This window comes from Chelonoidis abingdonii, chromosome 15, assembly GCF_003597395.2.
Source record: "Chelonoidis abingdonii isolate Lonesome George chromosome 15, CheloAbing_2.0, whole genome shotgun sequence".
In the NCBI taxonomy this organism is placed as follows: Eukaryota; Metazoa; Chordata; order Testudines; family Testudinidae; genus Chelonoidis; species Chelonoidis abingdonii.
In genome coordinates this window covers 43,394,123-43,410,257 of record NC_133783.1, presented here as the reverse complement: position 1 = coordinate 43,410,257, position 16,135 = coordinate 43,394,123, and the positions used below count along the sequence as shown (strand labels likewise).

Genomic DNA, 16,135 nt, shown 5'->3' with positions numbered 1-16,135 from the left:
AAAGCATTTTCTAGACAAAGAGCCATAAAGAAGGATCGTTTAGGTGATGGCATTTTTTTAAAGTAATGTATCACAAATCATATATAATTCATTTCTTACATAAAATACCTATACAGGTGTTGTAGTAGCTGAATCTAAATCATTTTTTCACCTTGAAAAAATGACTATATATTTCACCTCTTATTTAAAATGTATTGCACTGGTAATAATATGGAATTTGCATATTATGTATTTGAAAAGATGATATTGGAAGATTTTTGATGATGCTTCTTTAAAAGAAGGCAATATGTTAATTATGATACAAATTTACATCTTGATTCTGCAAATATTCACTCCTGAGTGGTTCTGCTTGAGTAGCCCCAGTGAATACTATGGAGGTACATGTCTGAACAAGGATTTGCAGGATTGGGCCCAATATGACAAAAGTTAATCAGATAACATTCGTTTTGCATTACGCATTCTTTTCACAAGTTGGTTTTAAGATCAGTGGGATTTTTATTTGGTATTCTTAGATGCACTGTAATGGGTGCTTTTTATGTATAAATATCCAGCACGGTGTTCTTTTGCTGATGCTTTAATTTGCATAGATAATACTCTTTACTCACGTTTCCAAGTTCTGAACTGTGCAGAAGTATGCAGTATGCCCCAAAGTGTGTGCATGTGTCTGTGTCTGTACTTGAGAACCTAGCATTTTGGATGTCAACAGGGGATTTTAACAGAATTCAACTATTCAAGGTAGAATGGAGTTGCCTTGAAACAGAGAGAGTAAAGGTATGTTGATGATGATTATTTTTTTAAATACAGTGTGTTTTCTGATCACAAGACAAAGAGTATCAGTAGGACATGAAATTTGTAGATAAGCACTAATATAACATGCAGAATATTCACTGTTGCAAGAGAATATATAATTCAAGAGTCTGGTTATGAAACTATAAATAATTTAATACTAAGCCTCGCTTTCAGCTTTTTTGAGAATTTGTGACTATTCAAAAAGACTTATTTTATCTGTCTTACAGCTTATGGATATGATTGAAAATCTTGATTTACTGTTGTGACAATTGTTAAATTGATTCAACAAAAGTATTGACAATAGATGCTTCTGTTGTACATAATGGTCCCAGATACCTATGTCTAACATGGGATACAATGTCACGTACTATATGTCACAAACTTACATTCCACATGCGAGCACAGTAACAAATTTTAGAGATCAGAACATTTTAATTTTTTCTTCTTCGTTACATTTAAAATTTGCAGGGACTCTGGAAACCTCCTGACCCCCCCTAAAAACTCCCTTCAGTGGTTTGTTTTTTTTACCATTTTTATCGTAAATGTGTTTTTGGTATTAAAAGCTAAATCTGTTTTGATCATTTAGTTTTATCTCTAGATAATTTTTTTTCCCAGCCTTCGAAAACCTTCAGAAACCTTCTAGTCAGAGAATGAAGCTCACTAGCTAGTTGGTAAAACGAATATCAGTTTATCTCTTTGATGCTCAGGTGAAGAGAGTCATGAGTAATTACTGGAATATGATATGGACCATGATTTTTGCAAGATAACCATGGCCTTTGTTATCACAAGTGACTCTGTACACTCTGTACAGTCTCCAGTATCTGTCATCTTCAAGTCTTCCAGTCTGCTCTCACTTTCTTTTATGGTTTCTTCTGCTATCTATAGTCACTCTGTCCACACTAGATTATTTATTTATTTCATTTTATTATGGAAGACCTAATAAAGGCTTAATGTATATAGATGCAGCAAGATTTTGCTTTGGCAGTACCAGGATCTTTAAGCTTCTCTGGTGCTGAAAAATGGGTTGCTTAAAAAAAAAATGAAAAATGGAAAGAACTGTGAGTGTCCTGTAAAAACATTTTAGAATTTCTGATGCTCTCTTCTGGGCACTTTTGATAAGTATTATAAGTCCAAAAATCGTGAAGACCCACACTTTACTCAAAAACACCAACTCAGTATGTTTCCCCTCACAAACACAGCAATGAAAATAAATAATGGACTTTTCAGTATTTGCTATTTTAGATCTTTGCTTATAAAATTTGAGGAATTTGACACTCACTGTACCACATGATTCATAGAGTTCAAAGTCTTGGGCAGAAGGTTTACAATGTTATTTTCTTCATTGGCTACTGCAAAGTGAAAAATAGTATTTACCTGTGGCACAATTTAATTTTTTTTTCTCATACACATTTCAAATTACTCATTACAAGCTATTGCAAAAATTAAGACTTTGTTCCCTCACTATTATCTAGCTTTTTGTGCACTGATGTATGAATTGAATATCATCATGAATGGAGCAAATGGACATGGAATATACATATAATATACCAAGTTTTACCTCGAGACTGCATTCAGTTACATAAATTGGCAGCATATTTCCAGCAGCTACAGTTGTACTTTACTGATACTGAAATAATGCTAAGAAATGTTTCAGGCCTTCTGCTTCATCCTAGTATAGCAGAGCTGTAAACATACTGCCATTATATTATTAGTGGTAATCAGAGCCATGAAATTAAGAGTAGTACATACTGTGTGCTATTACATTAGATTAATGCAGTTTTAACAGCTTGATTTCAAAATGCTTATGAAAAAATAATCTATTAAGTTTTTAAATGTAATGTAGCATTAAAACATTGAAGAAAGTAAAGAATGCATAGCCAGTTACTCTGTTTGTTCATTGCATAGCATCTTATCTGAAGCAAGAAAAAACAAACACTTTGTACTTATTGTGTTTTTTAGTTTTAATCATGATTTTTTTTCATTTTACCCTGATTATAAAGTATTTTACAGTGATTAATTTTAAGAAAACAAGTGGTACTTACATGAATTTTTTCCTAATAATAATTTCAAAGCATAGGAATGTCACTATTGCTTAATGGGACTTATGCAGACTTAGAAAACATTGTCCATGTACTACGAAAACAGTAAGTAATGCAAAATTACTGCAGTATTTATTGATTAGAACGTAATTAAAGCATATTATGGGAGCAGTGCAAATAGTAAATTTAGTGTCTGAGAATGCATGATATTGCCAATGAATTTAGCAGCAAAATTACATAATATGCTACAGTAATAGTGGTGATGTTTCCTTTGTCATAATGTTGTTCCTGCTTTTTATCACATGTATCACATTAGGGTGGAAACAGTTCTAGGTCAGTCACATACCATATGCAGCTAAAAGTTATAAGAATTAAATATTCCTCTCAAGATCTAAATCGAGCCTGTGTGATCCTAAATGTAATACAATATGATGCGTTTAACACACTTGAAAAAAACATTTTATTACAAATTACATAGTATGGCATGGTTCAACGCAATATGTATTTACTATGCATTACTATGCATCATACTTTGCTTTTTCTTTTTAAAAAAATGTAAAAAATTAAAAATCTTCAACTTGTTTAAGAAAATAGTCTGGACATGTAGAGAACACTCAGTGATAACTTTCATTTTTTTAGCTCTTAAATATTTCACCAAGGAATCCTTTTTCATTCTGAATGCCTGTATAATACTAGTTTTGGTTATGACTCAATAACCAAGCATAAAAATATTTATACAGTTTTGCATCAGAGTTCTTGCACACAAGAATATTTAGAATGGATTTTTAAGAAGTCTGTCTTATTAGTTGGCATTAACCATCTGTAAAGAATCCCATTTGTGAGATGTTTGACTCAGTGTTTTAAAAAATATACTTGACATGTATGATATTTTCCTTGTAAGTGTGACACTATACTTTGAAGTATAGCACTGTTTTAAAATACTGAATGTGTATGTTTTTTCTACATGTGCCCGTACTCGAGACGTTGTCCTGTTTAGGAAAAATAAATAAATAAATAAATTTATATATAATGCTTTGAAATAGTTGGAATTTTTAAAACAAGATGGGATATCTTGTAAACAGTTTTATAACTTTAATTAATTAAAAACAGTATAAAATACATGAAACATTTTTCCCCACATGAAACAATTGCACTTCCTTCATAGCACATCTTTTCTTATCCTTTATCTCTCACAAAAATATTTTAGAATACTGTTTACTTATGTACAAGGATTTGTAGCCCTCTTGACATTTACTACAAAGGTGAGTTTTTCATTAAAGCATCCAGTTGAAATACTTTTGAAGTGGACATAAACAGTTTCACATATACTGTATGTACTCACATTAACTTTCTATTTACTTTGAAGACAAAGACCACACGGCTTGCTTCAGGATCTTTGTAGAATTAATAGTACTTAAAATGGATTTGATGTTGAGGTAACGGGGGGAAAAGAGTTGAACATAAACATCTCCAGATTTATTTAGTAGGTGCAGACTCTTCTGTTAGGGATTCATTTCTTCCACCTTTTTGCTGCATCTAAAGACTGAAAAATTCGCATCTTAATGCTGCCTTGGGATATGAAGTTGCAGAGCCAGTACCTTCTATCCCATTTTTGTCACATGAGTGTACACTACTCAAATTATTTAACTAAAAGAAAAAAGAAACAAGATTTCCAATCCCTCTCATTACAAGAGTTTTCCAGACGGTCACCTAGATTAGGGTTTTTTAATGACAGTGCTTAATATGGAAAGGGAAAAGATTGCAGTGTATAACTGATGGTGGATTTAAAGTGTTACTGTTTTTAAAAATCTAAGAAGAAATTTGATTCACAGCTTTCCCCCCTAAGTGTGATTGATTAGTACAGTTAATATATTACTTTAATACAAATGATATTAGTTGGTCTGGAAATTGATCTTAGAAGCTCAGCTAAATAAATAACTATTAAAGTTGCCAGGCCCTTCTGAACTCTTGTAATAAAGCATAATACGTACTGTGAAATTTCTCTACAATAGCGTACAGTTTTTCTGACGATTGAATTACAGAAAGGATTTAAAGTGTGGCAACTGCCAACAATCTATCATTTTATTATTATCCATCTTATTTTTTTCATATTCTGTGCCAGAATATAGCATTTTGGCCTTTGGGTACCAAAATATAAAAATGAGATCTAAGAAAGGTTAGTGTCCCATAGCTTCAACCCTGTCAACTTTTAGCGATTAAAGGTGTGTCCTGACTTCGGGTGGTTTCTGGCTGCTCATCCTTTAAAATGAGCAGTAAATATGTCATAAGTCCGGTGATAAATATGACACTAAATAAGAGGTGTCAGTATGACGCTGAGATGTAATAACTTGGTTTAACTCTATAGCACATGAAGGCAAATACACATATATAGTCACATCATAGAGATTATTCATGGTCTTGGACCATTTGAAAAGTTGTGCTTTCTCCAGGATATTATGTGCTAAAAATTGCACTTCTCATGACCCCCACTTATTTGCAAAATTAAATGTAAAATTGAAGATCTTTGCAAACACAAGGCTTGCATTTTTTCCTTATTAATGTTTAAAACGAAACAGAACATAAAAAGGCTTTAAAATAGTTATTTTAGCTGTGTGCAGGATGCCGTTTACCAGGTTGAAACGTAACACTTGCAGATCTAAGGAGGGTGGTGTGGTGGGAAAATAGTTTTGCTTGTCATCTTTGTCTATACAAATTTCAGTTTTGATTTTACATCCCACATTGGTGAACTGCAAATAAAAGTTGGCAAGGTATGAGTTAATGCCTTGCTCATGAACATTAGTTTATAGGTACAAAGGCCTTTTTGGTACATACGGTGAGAACTGAATGCTGCCCATAATAACCAGAGTAACAATGGCTGATAACACTGATCAATTACCAAGATCCCTTTTTAGATGATTAACTGAATTCCAAATATGTTTCAAAGAAGGCCTTAAACTCCATAGCTAATGGACTTAGTTAAAGAAACCAGAGTTTCCATCTTCCATGCTTTTTTGATTCAGTTTTGGATTTTTGTTTGGGAGTTGAGGAGTAACTCTCCTGAGAATAAGGCAAAGGTGCAACCTGAGTTTCCTCAATAGGATGAAGTTTTCTCAGAACCGGCTGTAGTTTGTCTTCCTGCTGTTTAAAATCCAACTCCACACTAAGGGGAAAAAAAATGCAATTAAGTGCTAAATTATTATGATATAATGATTTCAATTAAGACAACATCCAACACTGATATCCAAGTGCAACGGTATTAACAGTATATACAAAAGAAATATAAACTAGATCTCTGTAACTCCAACAAATGTGAATTTGGAAAAAAAAATTCCTTGTACCTCAAAGAAAAATACGAATTCTGGCCACGTTCAGAGATGATTCCATAGTAACTTGCTATGTGGCAGATCATTTAATCATCAGACCAGAAGGGATCTCAAGAAGTCATCTAGTCCAGTTCCCTGCACTCTTAGCAGGACAAAGTATTATCTAGACCATCCCTGACAGGTGTCTGTCTAACCTGCTCTTAAAAATTTCCAGTGATGGAGATTCTACAACCTCCTTAGGCAATTTCATCCTTGGAGTCTGGAAACACTTCCCTATTGGCCTGCCCTCCTTATTCCAGTTCATGTGGAGATTACGCTCCCAAGGATCTCAGACTCAGCTATCAGTAAGGCTCAACCCACTGGTGGCATAGTTCTAGTGGGGCCAAAGCTGGTGGAGAGAGACATACTTCCTCTTTGATATTCTGGGATCTGTGTAAATCTCTTGGGATTTGTGAGGTGTGGGAGCAGCTCCTTGCATCTTTTTCCACAGATGGGTGGTATCTCTATGTACATTACAGTGACTTAAGCTTCCTTGATGCTCAAGCTTCCTAGCACACTCTAATTTCTTCTGAACTTGGCCATCTTTCTGGCAGCATAATCTAAAGTACACTTGACCTACTGCCAATAATAGCCCTTCCAAGTCAAAAACATGCCTGAGTCTTTATTTTGATTGCAAGACAAAACATCTGTTGTAGATCCACATTTTTAGCTAAAGAAAAAAGTAGATCTAGGGTGTACTTTTTGATAGCCCCATATTATAGTAAAAAAATCTATTTATAATCTATTATATTTATAAAAATCTATTACTCATTCAACAATTTAAAACTAACACATGGAAGTAAATTTAAACTCATAAAATATGCATCCTAAATTGTAAGCAGTGTGTGGAGTGGAAAACCTTGTAGGCTGCCCTGTAGTTAAGAAAAAAGATACAGCACTAAAGTACATTTCAAATTTAGTTTGCAAAAACTAAGAAATGAAATCTCAAGATGCAGCAAAAGGGTGAATAAAAATGGGAATTTGGTGCAGTAATCCAAGCCAATTAAGAGTCTCAAAAGCTCTGAATGAAGCGGAAATGATCTTGTTCCAATGCATGTGGTATAGCTGTATGTGGAGAAAGTTACAGTGGGCCTTCTCACCTTACTCTGTGTGTTAGGGAGCACAGCAGGATTTTGGAAAGAGAATTAGGGGACAGGGCAGGGTCAGGCTCAGGGAGGAATTTGAGAGATAGCAAGGGGCTTACTGACGGCCAATGGGAGCTACTGGAAGCAGTGGCCAGCACGTCCCTCGGCCTATGCCGCTTCCAGCAGCTCCCATTGGCCTGGAGTGGCGAAGAATGGCCAGTGAGAACCACGATTGGCCGAACCTGTGCACATGGCAGGTAAACAAACCGGCCGGCCCGCCAGGGGTCTTTCCCTATGCCAGTGGCAGAACAAGTTTGGGAACCACTGGCTTAGAGCATTAAATCGCATTTTCCCACTGAGGGTACATTGCCTCCTGGGAGTTGTAGTTTGAGAGCCTGATGCCCGACTTCCTTTCATGTCTCTTTTTTGGGACAGAATTAAATATTCTGATTCAGGTTGAATGGATCCTAAATCAAATATTTAATTTATATTTGACATGAAAAAAAAATCAAACTTTTCCCTGTAGAAACTTCAATTTTGTAGAACTGTATTTTCCGCTGGAAAATCATTGCAATAGAAAATTCCCAACCAGCTCTAATAATTAGTGAAGGATGAATGTTACTAGGTTTATAAACAAGACTCTTGTGAACTTGGATTCCTCACATTAAATTTTTTTTTTTAATACCTAACGTTACATTTTAAAGAGTTTTTAGGGAAATTTTTTTAGATATGCTGGGTGTTTGGGAGCCATTATGCGTCCAGCCATTGGAAGGTTTTGGTGTATTTTAGCTCCTATGTAGCACTTTGCAGATATTGAGTGCTTCTCACTACAATCCTGTGAGGTAGCTAAATGTTATCCTCATTTTACAGATGGGAAAAGAAAACCAGAGAGGTTAAGTGACTTACTAAGAGGAACTGGTGTCAGAGCTCGCAAGAATCCACCTGCAGGACATCCCTTTGAAATCAGTAGGCTCTGCAGCAGTGTGTGGATCATAAACGCAGGAGAACGGCCTAGTTTGTTAAATTGTGGAGAATGACTAAATGTGTTCTAGGCTTCAATATAAGTATGGACATTCCTGTCAGTTTGAAATCTTTACATAGCCTTTCTGATTGCTGGTATAAGAGAAAAGTAAATACACTTCTAAGAGTGGAGACACTTCAAAGTGGATATTGAGTATTAATCTAACAGTGTGAAAGACATGTTAAAAATTGTAACATGTAAAAAAAAAAAATTCTGTTGCTTCAGACTGACCGAATATTGAATTTCTGTTAAGCAGATACATTGGGTAATCTCACTGGAGAACCATGTAATTACAGAGTAATATAATCCAGCTCCTTGTTAACAAAATGGCAAGACTATGTGGATGACAAATTGTTATTTGCAGTTTAGCTGCACTGCTAGCAAAAGAAAGCTAGAAAGAAAGCTGTGGTTTGGTTAAAAGGTTGGGATGCATTGAGTGTGTGTGCATGCTGTGTGTTTATTTCCAAAAATAAAACTGGAAAAATCAGCATGGCAATTAAAAATATCTTACATAGAAAAAGAACAAAGTTTGCATTACAGGTCTGTTCATTATGATGGAGTGCATACCTGGGCAGAATTTGGCTTGCAATGTTAGCATCAGCTTACCTGAATAAATGTGTAAAATATGCAGTTCAGCTCTAACTGGGGAAAAATGTTTTTCACCTAGCTCAATATGTTTTTATCGTGTTCTGTGATGTTCACTAATGCAAAGCTTTTTTTAAATAGAGGTCGATTTTAGACTTCAAAGATAATTCTTAAAATCGTTTATAACCTGTTAAGCACATTTTTATAATCAGTTTTTATTACAAAATGTTTACAGACTGCAAGATAAAAGCTTATGCAGTTTTAATTCCTGTGAGGAAAAGCATATTTGGGTTAGAAACTATTGTTATTCTGTACTGCATAAAGCCATCTGTACTGCATCTCAGGCTGTTTTTATCAGTTGGCATCAAAATAACAATGTGTTATTTTGAAGAGAGTGAGAGAATACTAACACTTATATCCTGTCACCCTTTATAAATGTATAGGTTTTACAGGAGAATGGCTTGTTGGCTCAGAAGATAAATGCATTTAAATTAGAATTTTTTTTTATTCCTGTAACCTTCCATGCAAATAACTTGTTTGATGGCAAATTAATGACTTAATACATATTTGTTTTTGTTTCACAATGTTAAAATATGCAAAGTCTTTTATAATGCAGTGAAATATAGCTGGTCACGTGTTATCTATCTAGATAACTATAGCTATGCTTATTGATAGTTACACACATGCTTATATGTCCAGCTGTATTTTTATATAATATGTATTTTGGTGATGGTATAATTAGGATGCTGTTCTTAAGAGGTTGAAAATGAGAATTTGAAAGCTGTGAGTATTGATGAATTTATACAAGTATTTTTAACTGAACATTTCTGAACTAGTCTAATAACTAACATTTACATTTTTAAGACATGCAAGACTTCAACTAATGGGAGCTGGTCTAAATACTGAGGTTTACTTACAGTAAATGCTGCTTTGTCTGTACACTTTGCTCAGCTGTTACGAGCATTATGCTGCTGATACAGACATTTCAGTGTACTTTTAAAAGAAGCCTGACTAAAATGTAAGCTGTTTACAGTTGACCTCAAAACATTTGGCTGTGTATACAAGTACTGCTTTAAAAATAAATAACATTTTGGGAAGCTTACAAACAGGAACGTCAGATACATTGTTTTTGTTTGTCTTGTCCCATTGCCTTGACTTCCATGCTGCTAACTCTGTCCATGACTCTTCAGTCTTACTTGGCCTCTCACTCCACTGAACCTGCACTTGCGTCCTCTTTCTGGCCAAGTCCAACAGCTTCTCCTTAATCTTCTTTTTCTGTGACCTGTCCATCATGTTAACATAGTTGATGTACCATGATTGTAGTTTTCTCCTGCTTTGCCTTTCAAAATTCTGGGCTTGGTTGGCTTTAGTTACATTAGGCTATTGCTAAAAAATTGCCATTTCCTCCTCTACAATATATCCCAATGTATCCCTCCTCCTTTATCCCTACTTCCAAACACTTATCTCTTAAGGATACTGTTTCAACCTTCTTTCTGATCTACTTGATTCCCACATTGCACCCTTGTAGAGTATCCAAAATACCATTGCCAATGTCATCTCCTGCTGCTCTGACCACGTCATCCCCCCTCGAGTCCCTTTTTAATTTCCTCATCTTCATCAATATCATATTGAAACCCCTTGCCTTTGTCTTCAGGGAGCTGCAGATCTTTGACCACGCTACAATGTTACCTCTTACCACTCTTCTGCTTGAACTCCGCCCTCTGATAATCTTGCATACTTTCATGCCTCTTTTCTCCCAGGCTGTCCTCTGTGCCTTGATTATCCTTGATCCTGTCAGCCACACAGCCTCATTCACCTTCAGAATCTTCCCCTCTTTTTCCTCAGCCTCTCCCACAATGACCCACTCAAGCTTAATAAAAGCGATGGCTGCATCACCCTTACTTGTGTGTTTTACTGTTGGCATCAATGCTCTGAGTGAGGTATTACCGAACATGTGAAAGGGAAGCAGAATAAGTAGCTTTAGCTTTTATTAGGCTGGCCTAAAAATTAATAAATAACAAATCTCACCAGAAACCAGACACAATGCTAAATATTATAGACAGGGATGGTAGCACTGTCTAATATAAAGTTTGCCTGACACAACCTACAGTTGCTTCTATCTTTGACAGTTTTTAACCGGTTGGGCTGAAATTTTCCATGCCAGGGGTCTGCTTCTGGCTGTCTTTGTATTTGTATCTAAGAGAAGGAACCTGGGGATTGGGGTAGAAAGAGGCTGTGACTACCTGGTTGAGAAGACCGGGTGGGAACCCAGTGGCGACAGGGTATGTAGGCAGGGGGGAGGCATATGGAGGCGGGGGAATGGAAGGGGAAGAGAAAGATTGGATGAGGAGCTGGGAGGGGAGAAACTGGGTGATTGGGAATGGCTGGCCAAAGAACTGGGTGATGGGGTGACAGGTCGTTGAGGAATGAGCGTAGTGGGAGGGAAGGAAAGGCAGAGTCTGTGTCCACTAGAGCACACTCCTCTCTGGAGCCTGTAGTGGAACTCATGATTTTTAAATCTCACCACTCATCTGTGAAACCCTTTGGCAGTGTATATCATCCTCTTCTAGTGCTGGTCCACACTGGATGAAAACCTGTTACTGCTATCAGCTACTCTTTTAGCTCAAATCGCAGAATGACTCAGATGGGTGTCAGTATGACTTGACATGATGGCATTTCTGATTTTTCAGCTTGGTTTTAAAAACCTAATAAATTAGACATACAATCATATCCCTCTGTTCGGACATTATTAAAGGTGCACAGTCAAGTAGGAAACCCCAAAATGAAGGTTCCCCCTCCACTGTGCATGTATCTTGAGACAGTCTTGAATTACATGAGAACATGCTCTTTTTTTCCCCACAAGACCACTGCCTCATTAAGTACACAGGATGGACCTGCTCTGGGAGTTAATCAAGGCTACGTAGTCAAGAAGGCTGTTGTGTGTAGAACCCCTGCTACATTTATTGCAAAAAACGTTGGAACTTGTGCAGTGATTGAGGCAGGGGATTGAAGGGAAAGAAAGGATGGTTTCATGGTTAAGGGAGTTGAATGCTGCCCCAGAAAACTGGATTCTATCCCTGACTTTGTCACAGAGTTCCTGTGTGGTGCTGGGCAAGTCACACCAAACTTTTCATAGGCAGCAACTAATTCTCATTTTATGGGCGCTTGGGGTCTGATTTGCAGAAGTGCTGGGCACTCACAGTACGACTGAAGTCAATTGGAGCTGTGCTTTGAACAAAAGGAGTTGTTCAGGAGAGCTCACAGTTTCTCAGACAATATTAAAGGCAAACCAGCAAATTGTCCTGATAGAAAGGAAAGATAAGAACAGTAAGAGGTCAGTATGGCTCCATCAGAACAGTGTAACAGAACAGTGTAATGACCTGAAAATTTGAAAGGATCCTTCAAAAAGTAGAAACATGGACAAGTTGCTAAAGATGCGTACAAATTAATAGCACCAAGCACGCAAGGGGAAAGGCAGAAAGGCTAAGCCACAAAATGAGGTATACCTAGCAAGAGACATAAAAAGAGATTCTATAAATACATTAGGAGCAAGAGAAATACAAAGGAAAGCATAGGTCCTTTCTTAGCAGGCAGGGAGAGATGATGAAGGATTACGCTAAGAAGACTGAGGTGCTTAATGCCTATTTTGTTTGTTTACACTAAAAATGTAAATTGTGACTAGATGCTTAACATAGATAATTATAATTAATATTAACAACAAAAGGAAGTATTGCAAGCCAAAATAGGGAAAGAACAGGTTAAAGAATATTTAGAAACGTTAAATGTATTAAAGTTGCAGTTCATCTTAGGGTACTTAAGGAACTAACTGAAACAATTTCAGAACTGCTAGCAGATTATCTTTGAGAAATCATGGAGATGGGTAAGATCTCAGAAGACCGGAGAAGGAAAACATAGCATCTCTCTTTAAGCAGCAAAAAAAGAGGACCTGAGGAATTATAGATCAGTCAGCCTAACATTGATACTTGGATAAATACTGGGACAAATTAAAAAATCAATTTGTAAGCACCCAGGGGATAATAGGATTATAAGTAATAGCCAGCATGGATTTGTCAAGAACAAATGCCAATTTGCCAAGAACAAACTAATTTTCTTCTTTAACTGGGTTGCTGGCTTACTGGATAGAGGGAGGCAGTAGACATGATATATCTTGATTTTCAGTAAGGCTTTTGACACAGTCCCACATGACGTTCTCATGCACAAACTAGAGAAATAAGATCTAGATGAAATTACCATTAGGTGGGTGCAAAACTGGTTGAAAGACCATGCTCAAAGAGCAGTTCTCAGTGGTTTGCTGTCAAATTTAGGAGGATGTATCTGATGGGGTCTAGCAGGGGTCAGTCCTGGGTCCAGTACTATTCAATGTTTTCATTTATGACTTGGATAAAGAAATGAAGAGTCTGCTTGTAAAATTTTTGGAAGACAACAAGCAGGGAAGGATTGCAAGCACTTTGGAGGACAGGATTAAAAGAATTCAAAATATCTGTGACAGATCGGAGAATTGGCCTGAAATCAACAGGATGGAATTCAGTATAGACAAGTGCAAAGTACTACACTAAAGAAGAAAAAAAATCAAATGAACAACAACAAAATAAGGACTAACTGGCTAGGTAATCGTATTGCAGAAAAGGATATGGGGGTTATAGTGGATCACAAATTGACTGAGTCAACAACATGATGTATTTGCTAAAAAGGCTAATATCCTCTGGGGTGTATTAACAGGAGTCTTGTCTGGAGGACTTGGAAGGTAATTATCCTACTCTACTTAGCACTGATGAGGCCCCATCCAGAGTACTGTGTCCAGTTCTGGGCACCGCGCTGTAAGAAAGTCCAATGAAGGTAGGAGAAGAAGTAATCAGCTGAATCTGCAGCAAGAGAGATTTAGACTGTATATTAGGAAAATCTTTCTAACTACAAGGACAGTTGACCTGGAACCCAATAGGTACAAGGGTAATTGAGCTCTGGAATAGGCTCCCGATGGAGGCTGTGGAATCCCTGTCATTGGAGATTTTTAAGAACAGGTTGAACAAACATCGGTCAGGGATGGTATACTTGGTCATGCCTCAGTGCTTGAGGGCCCCTCCAGCTCTATATTTCTGTGATTCTATATAAAATGCTATATAATGCTAGGCACTGTGAAAAATCAAGTCCTAGGCTTCTCAAATTGGGTATCCAAAATTAGTAGATACTTTTGACTTTAATCTATCTGTGCTTCACTTCCCCATCTGTAAAATGGGGATAATAATACCCACTCTTCTCACAGGTGTTTTGTGAAGATCAATTGTTGTGACACACACGGATTTTATAGTGATGGGTGCCAGAGAAAAGCCCATGAGGAAATTAATACTGTCTTGAGAGCAGGGTTTGAAGTGTGTGCAATAAAGAAAGGATTGGGCCACACATTGAACCATGAGTATATGATATGAATCATCCACTGAATGAGGCAACGGTCCTGTGGGAAAAAATGTTGTTTGATCATGCAATTAAAGACTGTCTCATAATGCATCTGCTCAGAGCACCAAATGAAGGTTCTACAGGTATTAGCATTATGAGAGGTAGTTGCCTTAATAATTTGCATTATATTATGACAACTTCATACAACCTCCCCTCCCCTCAGCAAATATTAAAAGAACATTATTTAAATTGAAAAGTCAAGCTCTCAAAAGTTAGGAAATGCTGGCATTTGCTAACTTTTGAGTGCTTTGCAAGCCCAATAATGTCCTTTAACTTTGTGCGTGCGCGCATGCTCATATGTTTGTAATTGGCATAATATAATGCATACTTTGTGAATGCATACATCTGTCATAATGGTAGTTTGTATAAATTAGCCTTCCTCTCTCTCGCTTGACATATTTCCCCCCCGTATCATGTCATATCTAATTTAGATTATAAACTCTTTAGGCAAGGAACTTGTCTTTGTCTCTGTAAAATGCTACCCACACCAATATAACATACAAATGTTAAATATAAAGAAATACAAGGCAGCAGTCCCTTTAATCTATAACATTTATCTTTAATAGCAAATGTATAGCTACATATTTATACCAAAATTCCAGTGAACAATCAGCAGGGATAGCATCATGATTTGTGACTCCTCAGCAAGGTCACTCTAGGAAGTGCCTCCATTCTAGCCTTTCATTTATCACTCCACATCAAACTAGTTTCCCTCCTTCCTATTCCCCTTTTCTCTCCTTTCTCTTCACTTTTTTTCAAGTAGGATTCTCATCTTGTTTCTGAGGAGGAGGAGTTCCAGCAACATAATAAGAGTCTTTAACTTTTAAAAGAAACTGGATGAGTGTACAAACTCATTTTAACCCAGATCTGCAGTAAAATGAAACCAATATATTACCCAAAGAATCTGCTGAGTCATAAACACTAGTTTTAAACATATGGTATGTGGGAGGAGAACTAGTAGCAAACTTGGAAATTCTTTTGGATTTACTCCTTATCTAAGAATCTTACATATATATATTGCTCTAAGAAATAATATAGTAACAAATTGAAACGTTGGTTGTTTATAAGGTAACAATTGAGAAATCATGTCTAAAAACAAATAATATTACAACAGTTTTGCCCTCATTGACACTCTCATTTATTAAAAATGCTATGCCAATAGATGCCTCTGGTCTCCGCGATACTGTCTGTGAGGCTGCATTCTGGTGCAGTGTGTTGGAGGAAAGCATGGCAGTATCATGGGTAATTTGTGAGAGGTCCCAGATGATGGCTTTGGCTGATGGCTCTTTCAGATTAGGGTACTATAGGGTTCTAGTTTCTCGTCCCCCCTGTTCAATGTGTATGTAAGGCCTTAGGAGAGTTAGTGGAGCAACATGAGTGGCAATGTCCCTGTTATTCAGCAACTAATTTTCTATGACTACATTTCCTGGCATTGACAAAGGTTATCCAATGATTGAAATTTACGGATAGGTGAAGTAAGAAAATGCTGCTTGAGAACTTATTAGCATTTGATTTTACGGCTATTTACTTTGTATATTTTAAAGTACAACATTGAAAATGTGTGTTAATGGTTATAAAGCTTAAACTTTTTGAATCTGTATCTACTGTCATTAAATAATTGTCTGACCCTTTTCATAATTTTTCACATCTATGAAAATTTAAATAACCAAAAATAGAGCACATGGTTAAAAATAAGCATTGGTAGTATCCGTTGAAATTACAAAAAAAATTGAATTCTGCCAATCCTGCTTGCTTTACAGCTTCATATAGTTATCGCTCTGT

The 16,135-nt window shown here is 36.4% G+C and overlaps 2 protein-coding genes across 5 annotated transcripts in view; one reads left to right on the top strand and one right to left on the bottom strand.

Moving 5' to 3' along the window:
* Positions 1–16,135, top strand: part of DOCK1 (dedicator of cytokinesis 1) — a 570,673-nt gene that overhangs the window by 164,302 nt on the left and 390,236 nt on the right. The gene's annotated exons all lie outside the window — the stretch shown is intronic.
* The window catches only part of INSYN2A (inhibitory synaptic factor 2A), an 81,643-nt gene continuing 71,231 nt past the window's right edge, over positions 5,724–16,135 (bottom strand). For both annotated transcript variants that reach the window (XM_032801595.2, XM_032801594.2), the window contains exon 4: positions 5,724–5,988. In XM_032801595.2, the coding sequence (XP_032657486.1) occupies positions 5,805–5,988 (184 nt within the window). In that variant the 3' untranslated portion in view covers positions 5,724–5,804. The remainder of the gene's footprint in view (positions 5,989–16,135) is intronic.